The following is a 14723-nucleotide window of genomic DNA, read 5'->3' on the forward strand; positions in this document are numbered from 1 at the left end:
AGTTCTAGGAGATAGGATATCTCCATTATTTTATTTTTTTTATTTATTTTAAATCCCACTGCAAAAGCAGAATTATTCCCTACAATAGGCTTTCTCCACTCTAATTGTAAAGGTCTCTAGAATGGGGATTCTACCACTTCCTTGGGAAGGATAGATCACAAGTTCATATTCCTGGATGCGCCTGCCCCCAAAATCCTAGGGGAAAGCAATGCCAACGGGTTGCAGAAATAACTAGCATTTCATCATTTTTTAAGTTACATTTGTAGATTACATTTCAAATACTTTCTGGAACTATCCACTCTCCCTCCAATAAATCGAAAGAAAATAGCCCAGTACCTTCAACGTAGAAATGAGCAGTGCTTGTGTCATCAGTAGCATCACATGTGTAAACGTCCTCATCCTGAAACTCAGCGTCGTTGATGATGAGTTTCCTATAAACACCGTCACTCACCAGCTCATATTTCTGGCTGGGAAGAATCTCAACGTTCTTCTTATACCACTTAACCTTCGCAGTAGGGCGAGAAACCTGGCATTCCAGGACACCCCGGTGCTTCTCAATAGCAATCTTATCGCGCAGAGGCTTCACAAATTTTACAGGCAGTTCTAAGAAGGAGGAATAAAAAACAAACTGTGTGGTTGTAGACTCATAGACTTTAAGCTTTCACAGACCATTGGGCATATTTACCTGCTAATAATCAAAGATCAATTAATTGCCAGATGAAACACATTAGTAACATTTCCTTCATTATCAAAAATTATTTGGAAATGATTGGGACCCCACTGCACACACCATAAGAAAAAGAGTTGGAGAAAGGAAGTATTATTACCCCCATTATACCGATGGGGAACTGAAGTACACAGAGGCTAAATACCTTGCCCAAGGCTGTGCAGGGCATCGGTGGCAGAGGTGGGAACTGAATCCAGATTTCCTTAGTCCCAGTGCAGTGGGGGGAGGGATAGCTCAGTGGTTTGCGCATTGGCCTGCTAAACCCAGGATTGTGAGTTAAATCCTTGAGGGGGCCCCTTAGGGATCTAGGGCAAAATCAGTACTTGGTCCTGCTAGTGAAGGCAGGGGGCTGGACTCAATGACCTTTCAGGGTCCCTTCCAGCTCTAGGAGATAGGTATATCTCCATATATTATTATTATTATTAACTACGAGGCCACCCTTCCTTCTCCCTCAGAATGTGCCTTTTAAATTAGACACAAAAATTCTCTATACAACTGTGGCAAGGGGCCTCCTCTGTCTTGCCGGACTTAGCACTTCCCCCTCTGGCGGTGTTAGGGCCTGGGGTAAATCAGCCCCACGCTGGACAGTGTTTGTCTTCCCCCTCTGTGTTTACTTGTCAGTATTTTCAAGGTAGGCCTCCGGGCAGGCCCAAGGAGTGCTCCTCCACCAAACAAGAAAAAGAAATCAACTTAAAAACACAAAACAAAGGGGGATCCCTTTCCCTGCCCTCTCGCTGGGAGGGTGCTGTCCTGTTTTTGGCCCTGGGGAGTCAGTCCTTCCCCTAAACAGGCACTCAGCTTTGGTGGTTTCCCTTGCCGGGAGGAGAGAACCTCTCACCCTGGAGAAGCCCATCTCCCTGCTGCCACTAGCTCTGCAGCAACTTGTCTCTCCTCCACCTCCTCTCACCAGAGGAGGGGGTTTTAAAGGCCTCAGGCAGCCCTTAATCAGAGTCAGGCGTCTCTAATTGACCTGAGGTAACCCCTTCTTAGCTTATAGGGAAAAGGGCCTTTGGCATTCTAGGGCTAACCTACCTGCCTTCCACCACCCTCCTGCATCCCCCTCGATGCGCCAGAGGTTGGTCCTGGCAGGACTTACCAGAATCGCAGACCTCCTAGACTACGACCGGAGAGAGAGGATGCATCCCCTGGTGCTTGTTCAGTGCCTGGGGCTCTCCACCCTTTGAACTCCCCTGCACATACTTCAGGAGGTGAGGGCAGCCTTGTTGCTCATCTCTCAGGTTTACCTTAAGCAGGTCCTGTGGGAGGGTGTTCCCTGCCCATCCCTCGCCCCGGGCCCTCTGGATCTTTCCATCGGGCCCATGCCCCATGAGCTCCCTTAGCCACCCCCCGCATACCGCGAGCCGGCTGCACAACCTGCAGCCAGTTTGCTTCTGAACTGCGCCAAGGGCACATCTGTACACGCTCATGCTCTATACTCTCCATTTCCTCACCCTCCTGTCCTGCCCCAATACTAAGTGGCGGGACCTATTGCCACTTGTTGAGGGTGAGGAACCCTGATGAGCCACTCTGTATTCCACGTTGGTCCCACGGCCCACCGGGGATATTAGTTGGTGGCTCCTTCATGGCGTCATGAGGATGGGCATGTATCTGGCGCGGTTCACTCCTATCCCAGATGCCCGTTCCTTTTGCGGCATGAGGGAGATCCTGGCGCACGCTTATCTTGAGTGCGCCAGGTTGCAGCCCCTGTTCCGGCTTCTCCTGAACCTATTTTTATGGTTCTGGCTGCACTTCCCCCCCTCACCTTCTTATATACGCACACCCGATGGCCCAACGAAGTCACGAGACCTCCTCATCAACCTCCTCCTAGTGGTGGCCAAAGTGGCCCTCTCTAACCCCAGGGAGAGGATGTTGGCCGAAGGGGTGCTCTGCGACTGTGAGGCTTACTTCCATTCCTCTCTCCATTCACGTATCTGGGCAGAGATCCCCTGGACAGCGTCCACTGGCTCACTTGACACCTTCAAGGAGCAGAGGGTACTGTCCAGGGTTCTCTGCTTGGTGTCCCTTTCAGGTTCCCTACTTATGACCCTTTGACCTTCATACCTGTCTTTGTGTTTGGTTTTGTTGTCCCCCATATTTATTTGAATCCCAGGCCCAGTGGCTCCTCCCCTTGTGCCCGCCCACTTCCCAGTACCCAGTAGGACTACCCTCTTGCAGCTGCCCAGCCTGACACATTGTCACACAACTTAAGTGTAAGGCAGCAAGGGACAATGCTCACAAGACAGAAATGGGGATGTCTTCTTAAAAGAAAAGAACATTTCCCCCCCAAATCTAAACATGGCTCTTTTCGTCTAAACATAGGAATTAAAAAATTGTCCATATCGAGAGGAAGACTTGTATGTTATTTAGCAAAGGTAAATACCCAACAAGGAGGTTGATTCTTTGTACAGGGAAACCCAGACAGTGGTGTTATGTTTTTTCCTGTTCATTTCTATGTAGCTAAGCTGGGATTTTCAGAAGTGCTAAGCGGCAGTTTCGCACTGTTCCCACTGAAGTCAATGGGAGCTGGTTACTTTATTACAAAAAACTGTTTTAACAATACTGTCATTACTGTTAGACTTACCTTTAACTCTAAGTTGCGCTCGAGATTCTGCCTTTTCTGCTACAAATTTGATCTCCGCAGCATCTTCCACATGGACACTTTTGTAAACTAATGCATAGGTCTTTCCTGTGAATAAAAACACAAACTTACATAACCCGCTGTGAGAAGATGGTTTTATCTTCTGAGCCTAAATGCTGCTGGCACTATTCTATTAGCTCTAACAGACCGATAGCCACTTTTGACAGTGGTGAATCTGACCCCAAGTCACAGGAAGTTCCTGTAGTTGTTAGAAAAGTAAAGTTGATTCCCTGTAGGACTGTAATGGCTCCCCGTTCTGAATTTCCGTCTTGAATATGGATAGGCAGACACAGGTACATTATCACATACACTAACTCCAACCCAAATCCTTGTGCCTTTGAGGGACTGAACTGTACTTAGAATTATTTAATTCTGGGGGTGGTTGGACTCCTTTGGAGTGTCTCTCTCATACGTCCATACATTTTCCCTTTTTCTATCTCAAGAAACTGAAAGCCCCTCTTGCATAGCGATAGGCACCCTAGCTGGAGAAGATTGGACACAGCTGCTTCCAGCGTCAATCAACGCTAGGCAACGGCTCACTCCCTCAAGGAACCAAGTGCACTGCTCCTGCCTTGGAGTGCCGTGAAGGCAAGTGATCTATACTCACATCCCCCTTCATGAAAGCGGGTCCTGTTGCCACTACACTGCAATTCCAGTCCTACTTGCAGTTGACAATGACACTAGAACAGCAGGACATACTACAAGTTGTAACTTCTCAAGTAGATTCCAGGAGTCAGCTCTCTGTGCTCAAAACACACCACCTTCTGCTCCTCTTCCCAGTTTTCTCTGCCACATACCCATTAACAATATGGCGTGCAACACCCTACTTGTGCACCCTACCTTCTTGACGCATCTTAATGTTGTCTCCAGCCCTCAGTTTGTTGTCGTTTTTGTACCACTGGGTTTGGACTTCATCATGTGAGATCTCACAGGTGAAAGATGCACTCTCCTTTTCATTCACTTCCACATCTTCCAGTGGTTTAATAATCTTGATATCTCGGGCTATGGGATCACAGAGACATGTTTATATTTGGTTCCTCCATAACTTTATGAAGTTGATTTATTTTTCACATAGTCTCCCTTGAAAAAATGTGATTATAGCTTGTGTTTTAATCCACACTTGCCTGCCTTCCTCTGTACAAATCCTTCCACAGCATAATAGACACATTTTAGCCTTGTACGTATCTGTTGAATTACCAATGACTTCATAAAAGTAGCTGTGCACTCCTAGGCAACATTTTGCATATAATAGGATAAAATTTGGTCCTAAAGTAAATTTTGGCCCTTAAGTATGATTTGGCCAGTTAAATATGATTCATCGGAGGCCTTTTCCAATCTGCCCTGGCCACTGAGAATTCCTCAAAGTGTTTTATTTTAAAGATACCGTAATAGACGGGCTTCTATCAGCCACCTCAATCTATTCCCCGCTCGGAAACAACCGCTGGAAAGTTCACATGATCATAGGTAATTTGTCATGATTAATACTCTCAGGAGGAGCCTAGGATTCATCTACCGAGAAAACTTAATCAACTAAGTGTCAACCTTTAGGATGGTTCTCCTTGACAGTCAGGGTTAAGTCAAGCATTAGTGGAGCAAGCTGAGGAAACTTATACCATGCCAAGGGGTGTCTTAACCAGTCACTTGCTAAATACACAGGCCCTGCTCCTGGCTGTGCTGTGGCTGTTTTGCACTGCTAGTATAAAGCATCCCTGAACATGGCAGAGTCAACTATGGAATGATCCAACTCAGTATGGGGGTGATGGGGAATCCTCCAGCAGTGCAGAGCCAATGTAATAGCTCCTTCACCACCCCCTTTCTGCAGCTACTGCAATGGGTGTGGTCCAGTGAAACTGGCATGGAAAGGGCTTCGCTAAACCGCGGCGATCACGGCCCCCAGAACAGCCCCTCTGGGCCAATGACAGCCAATACAAGTTAGAGCAACCTAAGTTATGCCAGGGGACTGGACTGACACACAGCAAGTCCCAGCATTGGGAGAGAGCACAGGCAGCTCTGTCTTTGCACCGTCCTCTTTGTGGCTGGCCACAGCCCCTGTTTGTGTTTCACAAACACAATAAAAAACATCATTTCCACTCAGAGAGGTCACCGTCAGTGGAACTCTTTAGCCCAAATTAAGCCCTGAAGCCTAGTTCTAAAGTCAGCTACGCAGGCTTTCCAACAACAGGTGTTCCTGTAACTTCATGACGTCACTTCTGTGTTACAGTCCAGTGAAATCAGAATCAGGTCTCTTCTGTAAGCACCTGCCCAATTCCATTGACATGAGTGGAGTTGCAATCATTTACACCAGCTCTGAATCTAGCCCTGTCGATTTTATCGGAGCCTTTCACTACCCAAAGGGAAGTACCTCACACAGCCTGCGTTAATCTCAGAATTGCCAGTGATGATATGTCTATGTGTATATGTAAATGAACCAGCCTCCAAAGAGCAACAAATCCAAAGCTCTAACTCAAGAAGAAAGGGTGAGCAGGAATGGGACATTTTCTAAAACCATCTCTGCAACTTGACCTGAGTGGCTGCCGAATGGCAGCATGGAACTGGAAACAAAAAAGGACTGTTATTCTATATTTTCATATGACTGATTATAGCCCAGACCGCTACTCCACACAGTTCAAAAACCTCCTTCAGCACTGCTAATACCTGAAACTTCAGAGGAAGATGAGAAATTCTATCAATCCTCAGCAGTTGTGCACTGCTGTACACAGAGGACAAAATCCGGTCTTGACACCTATGGCAGTAAGCTAACCTAATGAAGTATGAGATTTTATTTTCCCATCTTAGCATTTGTAGTTTAAAGTGGGACAAATACTGTGACCCCAGCTTAGTTTTATCCACTTCTGACTCTGGCAAAGTCTCACTGAATCAATGGTAGAGTCTGAACTAAAACTTGGGAGTTCTAACCATTTGACCATGGCAGTCTACCAAGTAGTACTGTATCTGGTCTCTTGCCAATCGTTCATCATAATTTGTTGGTCATTATAAAAATCAATAAACAAAGTTTAACAGAATAAGGAAAATGATAAATAACCATGAGCCCTGGAAGAAAAAGTTGGCACTTACTTGCAAAAGTACCCACAGAATAGAAAACCGAATGAGGCAGAAATCACCTAGGAAGCATTTCGTGATTGGCTGTCAGATAATGCAAATACACCTCCAAAACAGGGAACATTTCCTCTGTCTATCAAACATACCATGGACCATAAGGGTAGCGGAACTCTTGTCGTCAGCTGCATCGCATACATAGGTTCCTTGGTCATCATAGTCACACTTGTGAATAATGAGGCTTCTCTTAATTTCCTGGGAAATAATTGTCACTTTTTTACTTGGGCGGAGCTCAGATCCGTTCTAGAAGGAAAAAACCAAAACAGGATAATCGCTTATTACCCTTATATAAGCCTTGGCTCAGTGCAGCATTCACACGTACCTAACTTTATACACATGCTTATGTCTCACTTATGTCAATGGGACTTAAGCACATGACTGAAGTTAAGCACATGTGTGAATGCATCACCAAATAGGGATGGACTTAAGCATGTGCTTAAAACTTTGAGGAACTAGAACCACAGTGTACTCATCCAAGGGCCTCAAAGCATTTCATAAACAGTAAATAATTAAGCCTCACAGCTCCACTCTGAGACTTGTCACTATTGTCCCCATTTTACAACGGGATGAACTGAGGCCCAGGAGAGGTGATCTAACATGCCCAGGAGTGCAAATAGAACCCAGGAGTCCTGGATCCCAGTCCTGTACTGTAACAATTTGACAACATGCCTCATGATTAAATGAGTCAGGAGACTGGACCAATAGTCATCAACAAGCCTTACATAAAAGCACCAAAAATCTGCAAGTTTACTGTAAATTCCAGAAAAGTTGAAATTTGGGACTACATGAAAACACCCTTAGAGATCTGGTAAGTAAACATTCTAGACAGAGGTAAGGTAGACTGCACAAGCTAACAGACAAAGAAAACTGGGGAGTTTTGATTAATGTTGGATAACCAGAGCTGCATAGAAACAGCCCATATCCATATCCTTTTGAAGTTAATGGAAAGGTGCCCACTGACTTCAGGAGAAGTTAGATCAGGCCCTAAAAGAGAAATGAAGATGTTATTGTCTACTAAGTGTTGTACCTTAAACCACTTGACCTCCACATTAGGCCTGGAGAGCTCGCACTCAAATGTCACCTTATCCTTCTCAGGAGCTTTGATGTCGAGCAAAGGCTTGCTTATTTTCACAGGCAACTCTGCCAAAAACCAAAATACAGTAAGAGGAGGATTGGGTTTGGTAGGAGCACAAGACTCAGAGAATAATCAATAAATAGGATACATCTTAAGTGATTACTATATCCTGTAAGCAAAAAAAAAAAAACAGAAAAAGAAAAAAATTGTTTTGCGTATTCTGCCATTGGCTCACAGCCCATATTTAATTTATTCAGTACATAAGGTCATTATTATTAATTATGATTTGTTCCTGGTACCAGACAGAATATGCTAAGCACTGTACAAATAACAAGAAAGACAAAGACCCTGCCATGACATTCAGATACAGACAAGAAGCAAGCAAGCAAGGTGGACAAATGGCAATCATCTGCATCCTGATTATACACAGTTTTAATGACAACATATACATTATCTATATAAAGAACTAAAGACAGTCATAAAATTACCCTACATCTATACCATGATAGTTACTGGTAGGCAACAGAGAAAAGGCGGGTCTTCGGGAGGGATTTGAATAAAGGAGGGTCCAGCTCAAGAAAGGAGTTCCACGCACAATAAGGGAAAGGATTGCCTTCACTTGGTACCTTAGACAGCACCAAGCAAATTGTCAGTACTTAATAACAGATAATCATCAATCATACATAATAATAGGTGGGGATGTGTGAAAGGGTATATTTATATCAGCTTTCTCTGCTGTTTTCTTGTGCATCTCAATAGTAAATACAGAAGCGAGGTATGAACTCCACTTGCCATGAACTGCAGAATATTGACACGCACGGCTCTGAAAACCTCAGGCATTAACAACTAATCAAAGACATGCCCAGATGGACTGTGTCACTGGCAGTGAACCTATGGCATGCACTGTCTATTCTACAAGAACACATCCCAAGCGGAGTTCCAGACTGCAGGGGTATATACCTGTTACTATAAGCCTCCCTGAAGAATGGATGCCTTCTGCCTTGAAGGAGATGAGGCCTGAGTCTTCTAGCTTCAGGGACGAAAATGTCAGTGAATGTTTCTTCCCCAGGACGCTAATGTGGCAGTTCTCCCCTGGTTTCAGTTTCAGGCCATCCTTCATCCAGCTTCCTTCCACATCCTCATGAGACAGCTCCAGCTCGAAAGTGACAGTCCCCTTTTCACGGGCTTCCAGCGGCTGCAGGCCTTTCACCAGTTTGATCTGCCTCACTGAAAAACAAACGATATTGAAGGGTTGGAGACATTGCACTGGAAGCAAAGATAACCTCTCCACTCACTCACTCAGAGCAAAGGTAGCAGATTAGTCACTTCAAACAAATAAACAAAAGTGAATCAAACCACTGACACTGGCCAGTACCAGATGTCCTAGAGAAGGTAATTTTTGTTAATTATTTGTATAGCAGTAGTGCCTAGAAGCCTCTGTCATGGACCAGGACCCCACTGGGCTAGGCACTGTACAAACACAGAACAAAGAAACAGTTCCTAACCTGAAAAGTTTACTGGCCATATACAAATGAGAGACAACAGGTAGGTACACCAGACAGATGGGGGAGCGCAAGGAACAATGAATCAGCCCTTGTCAGCCTTCCAAAAAGAATAAACTATGGGGTGAAAATAGCAAGTAAAGGAAGGAGTGAAAAATTTGTATAAAAAAGTCTCACCGTACACAGTATAGTGCCTAGGATACCCACTTGAACCAGCCTCACTTTTGGGGAGTTTTACCTACCCTGAATATATAGCACCAACCGCTCATCAATTAGAAAGATCAATTTAGTATTTAAAACTGAATCACTCTTAAAAATGGATTAAAATACCAGAAAAAAAAATGAGGATAGTTAACTTCAGTAAAACCATAAAACGCTCACAAAACTTTAAACTCCACAAGGCTGAATTGGGAATAGTCCAACCTTCTAATGTGTCTGCAGAAGAGATGAACCCAAGCCACAAAGTTCAGATATGGATCCAGATATCCAAACATTACCAGGAGTTCACATGGGTGCTCAGTTCCATGGTTGTGACTAGGGCCTGGGTCTTACTCTTAGGTGTCCACTGTCTTCTTCAAGACTCAAAACCCTCCTGCCATTGATGGACTCCGCCCTCGTAGGCTCCAGAGCGACTGTGGAACTGCTTCATGGAGCTGCTTCAGAAACTAGGCCCAAGTAGTTCTACGTGGCCACAACCCCTTCTGCCTCAGGAAGAAAGCCAAAGAATCTGCACAGTGATGGATCCTTTAGCCCTCCCTACTGTGCATTGCTGCCCTGTTCCTCCACACAGCAGGGGATGTGCAGTACCTACAACAAATCTCTAAATCTTACTCATTCTCTGTCCAAAGAAACTGCACTGGTTCCTCTGCCAAGGCATCTTTTCCACGACCACCGAGGCCGAGGCAAGTTTTGTCCCCCGGGACATTCTTTGCCCATGCCCAAGGAGTGGAGAACAGACATTTTTCCAGGAGTTTGCACTGTTGCTTCCCTTTCTCGGACACAGATTCTGAACTCCATTCCCTCTATGGGCTGCATTAGTCCTTGACTCTTCATCTAAGTTTACAGCCATTCCCTTCCCCCCTCTATGGTGTCTCATTCTTTAAGCTGACAGATGCTTCCAAAGAATCCGGGGTGCCTGCTGCTGTGATGACCTTTCCTCTGGTTCAACAGATACTCCAGCAGTTCAAACAGGGAATGTGCTGAGGTTGCTGGAGATGAGCTGGAGGAGAAGGAATTAGCAAAAAACACCCTTGGCTACACTTGCAAATTACAGCGCAGTAAAGCCTCCCCTAGCACTGTAACTCACTCCCTGTCCACACTGGCAGGGCACTTGCAGCGCTGTATCTCCCTGGGTACACCGCTGCAGGTACTCCACATCTCCGCGAGGAATAACAGCTGCAGCGGAGTGGCTACGACTCACGGGTGTGAGTGTAAACGCTTGCAGGGCTGTACTAATCACCTTGTCAAGTGGCCAATCCTCTCCGTTGTTGTGACCGGCTGCAGGAATGCGGAAGTGCCGGTTTCAAAGCTCGTACCACAGAGCAAAGCAAACAATTTGCAGCTTGCTTTGAGTGAGTAAACGAATGAGCAGGGGGCCGGGAGTTCGGAACTTGCAAAATAGAGAGCTGACATGCTCCAAAAAGCACTCTCTCTCCCCCCACAATCCCTGTCACAATCCACCCCACCCCTGTTTTGAAAAGCACATTGCAGCCATATGAATGCTGGGATAGCTGCCCATGATGCACTGCTCCCAACACAGCTGCAACTGTTACAAGTGTGGTCACGCCACTGCGCTGGCAGCTGTCAGTGTGGACAGACTGCAGCGCTTTTCCCTACTCAGCTGTACGAAGACAGGTTTACCTCACAGCGCTGTACAGCTGCAAGTGTAGCCAAGGCCCAACTCAAGAAACGGAGCAAGTTCTCAGCAGACACCCTCCAGCCATGTAGTAAAGATAGGCCTGGCATAAATTTCTTCTTTTGCGAACATCCGCCCCCATGAAGGCATCCGGGGAAAAGTCTTTAAAGGGTTTACTTTAAAAGAAAATATTACAGGCTGGAATTATGTCAAGAGATCTGCAATCTTCCCTCTCAATATTAATATTCTAGTTACTGCTCTCACACTGCTTTCACAACGGTGTAACTCAATTGACTTTACGGTTACTCCTCTGCATTTGCACTAGTGTAATGAGAGCGGGATCAGGCCAAATGGTATCAATGCAGATCAAGATTATTAAAAATGGCTTCCTAAAATCAAGCTTCTTAGCCCAATGCAAAGCATCTAAATAAGGGCCCCAATTTTCAAGACTACTGAGCACTTAGAAGCTTCAATATGGACTGTTAGGTGTGCAGCATGAGAGCTGGGCAAAAAAAATTTGTCCAAAAAATGGAGAATCAGGGGCTAGGTAGTTGCCATCTTTATACCTAATAGCCCAGAAGTCAGGGACCTCACCTGGGTTGTGCGAAACTGAGGTTCAAAGCTCTTCTCTGGTGCAGGGACTTGAACCCACTTCTCCCACATCCCAGTTGAGTGCTCCAACCACTGGGCAATTGGATAAAAAGGGTGGTGAAGCGGTAAACACCTCCAGCACCAGCTTCCCATAGATCCAGCCCTTCATTTCTCTCCCCCCCCCCCCCCCCGGTTGTTCTTAAAAGGCTCACAATGAAAAATGTTGTTCAACCCAAAATGAAATTTTTCTGACATTTCTGATTTCCTGAAAGTATCAAAAAAGTTGGTTTCTTTTCTACCCAAATCAAATCAGTCGTTCGCACAGCTCTATCCAGCACTTTTAAAAATCAGGACATTTATTTAGCTGCCTGAATATGGATTTAGGAGCATAACTTTAGGCCTCTACTTTTTAAAATCTTGGCTTTGGTGTAAAACCAGCATGGTATCAGAATTAGGCTTATAATCTTTGCATTCTGATTTGTATGACTCATAAATATTGCATACCGTATAGCTTAAGATGGACACCTTTCCCTATGCCTTCTTATAAAGAAAGCAGGGCTGATCATATGCAAAGAGAATCCCCTTGGTTTCCCTTTGTAAAGTCACAGTTTGTTTCAGTTCACCTTGTACATTTTAAATCTCATTGTGCATTCAGTTCCAGCACTCACTAATCTGTAACCATTAACACCCCTATTTAGAGCTATCTCATGTAGAGAAGCTAAGAATAACTAAGTGATGAAAATGCAGCTAGATGTATGGGAAGCACAAGGGGAGAAAAAAATCATCTGGCACAGAAATCCACTCTTGTCTTCAGAATGGGTTAAAAAAAAAAAGAGACGTGTAATTAGCCTTGCAGGGCACAAAGCATGCAAAACCCTAATGAGGAAAACACTTTTTGCAGCAATTAAAAGTAGCCAAGCCATTACAATATAAGCAGAGATCGGGTGCCAGAGCTGTTTTGTTTTTAATTCATCAATCTGGAAGTGACAAACAGACTTGTTGGAAGGAATGCTGAATGTTTCCTATAAAGGGATCATTGCGTGAAAGATGACAGAGGAGCAGTACTGTACTGTGTTCCACTGCATTCTACCTCTCTGTATAATACTGTATTATATTTTACATTTACTGTGGGCATGGACCCAGCCAAACAGTCTAGTACAATTAGACAGAAGGCTGGGGATTTCTGTACATAACTTCTTGAGTTTTAGCTAAGTTCCATAGTACAGGTTTTCTAAGGGTATGTCTTCACTACCGGCCGGATCTGCGGGCAGCAATCGATCCAGCCGGGATCAATTTATCGCATATCTACATTTTACATTATAAATATTAAAGGGACACTCAGGTTAAAGGTTGCTTAGTTTTAAAAAGTTACTAATAATGTTTAAAAAATAGATTTTTAAATGTTACTAACAATGCCTGAGATTATTGTAATTGAAAAAAGAAGAACAGGAGTACTTGTGGCACCTTAGAGACTAACAAATTTATTAGAGCATAAGCTTTCGTGGACTACAGCCCACTTCTTCGGAAGTGGGCTGTAGTCCACGAAAGCTTATGCTCTAATAAATTTGTTAGTCTCTAAGGTGCCACAAGTACTCCTGTTCTTCTTTTTGCGGATACAGACTAACACGGCTGTTACTCTGAAACTTGTAATTGAAAGAATTTTTAAATATCTAAGTTACTGCCTACTATTTATATAAATTCCTGCTCTAATTTAAATGTGAATTTACTTTGTCCATATTCTCACTGTTTTTGTGAGGGGGGTGGGTTCCCTATGAGCATGCAAGTAGTTTAAGTATATTAGCACAAATATTCATGGAACATGAAGGTTAAGTTTAACCTTACAAGCGTTCATGGAAAGTGTTCATGAATTTCCAAATATTTTATGCTTATTTATCATTTGTATTAATAGAGTGCGTATACATCCTAACTTAGATCAGGGCCCCCGTGCTACACTGTGGCAAATGAGATTAAATGATTTGTGTAGGCTCACATACAGGAAGTCTATGGTAGACTCAAACGCAGAATCTCCTAAATCCCCGTCCAGTGTCATAAATACAAGACCGTCCTTTCCCTTGCATTTGTGCTGAAAACCTAATTGCAAAGAGTAATGTTCATCCAGTTAAAAAGAGTGTAATGTCATGCGATTGATGTGAACAACCACAACTAACACAGAAAATTCAAACTTGGAATACCATGTACCAAATATTTTTGCATGTCTACAGGCTGCTCTATTACGTTGTACATCCCCTTAATGAATAGATGTGTCGAAGATTAATCTTCGAAGTTAACAAAATAAAAAATTTCAAATAAAAAATCCTTCTTTTCATAATGAATAAACTTGAGGCAATCACTATTTGCTAGCAGATGTACTAAAAGCAGGAAAAGGAGCCAAATTCATTGTGATGCATTCATGCAACTCTATATATGTGATTTATAAATTTATGGCAGCTTGAGCAATGAACACGTGCTAGTCAGTTTCACTTTTATTTAAGGTTATTTCACACACAAGTTGTCCTGTATTATTGCAAAGTTACACTGCATGGGTTGCAAGCACTGCATGAAATGTTTACGTGGCTTTAAAGAACTGTTTCCGTTGGAATTTATTTTTTAAGTCGTGGGAACATTTCTATTGGTCTGAGGTTTTGTAAAACACATTTTTACAAAAGCCAAATTTTGAGCCAAGTTTGATTGACAATGTTTCCCTTTCCAATGTATTCTCAATAATAAAAAAAAAAATACAGGTCAAGGGGACTAAAGTGATGCTAAAATCTCAAAGCCTGTAAAACTCAATATACTCCTGGTAACGTATCAAAAGCCACTTCAAAGAAGGATGCTTTCTATTGTATTTAATTGCCTTCCTCTCCTACAGCTTGAATTGTAAAAGTTAAACTACTGAAGAAAGGCAGCTTCTAAAATAAGATATATGGTACTTGCAGAAAAAACAGGTACTGCATACATTTTGTTCATTATCATTCTACAGCTCATGGACCCACTAAATATCCCTGCCCTCTAACTGCCTGGTTGGTACTTTTAATCGTCCTCATCACAGCCAGAGTCTGCTGTTTCCTAGGGCTAATCAGTTTGGTGGCGGTTGGTTGAGCAGCTGCCACCAGAGCTGATAACTATCCTGTATCTGGATATTAAAACAGTGTCTCTTGTCAGAGGACAGCAAGGAAAACTCTGAAGAGGAAGAACTATAGAAACAGGGTGTGAAAAAG

General features: G+C 43.8%; 1 protein-coding gene across 3 annotated transcripts in view; it reads right to left on the minus strand.

Moving 5' to 3' along the window:
* The window catches only part of OBSCN (obscurin, cytoskeletal calmodulin and titin-interacting RhoGEF), a 308809-nt gene that overhangs the window by 188835 nt on the left and 105251 nt on the right, over positions 1-14723 (minus strand). For all 3 annotated transcript variants that reach the window (XM_054016662.1, XM_054016661.1, XM_054016659.1), the window contains exons 31-36: positions 8518-8784; positions 7510-7622; positions 6572-6725; positions 4206-4367; positions 3309-3413; positions 337-603 (exon numbers count right to left, since the gene is read on the minus strand). In XM_054016662.1, coding sequence (XP_053872637.1) covers positions 337-603; positions 3309-3413; positions 4206-4367; positions 6572-6725; positions 7510-7622; positions 8518-8784 — 1068 coding nt within the window. The remainder of the gene's footprint in view (positions 1-336; positions 604-3308; positions 3414-4205; positions 4368-6571; positions 6726-7509; positions 7623-8517; positions 8785-14723) is intronic.

This window comes from Malaclemys terrapin, chromosome 2, assembly GCF_027887155.1.
Source record: "Malaclemys terrapin pileata isolate rMalTer1 chromosome 2, rMalTer1.hap1, whole genome shotgun sequence".
In the NCBI taxonomy this organism is placed as follows: domain Eukaryota; kingdom Metazoa; phylum Chordata; order Testudines; family Emydidae; genus Malaclemys; species Malaclemys terrapin.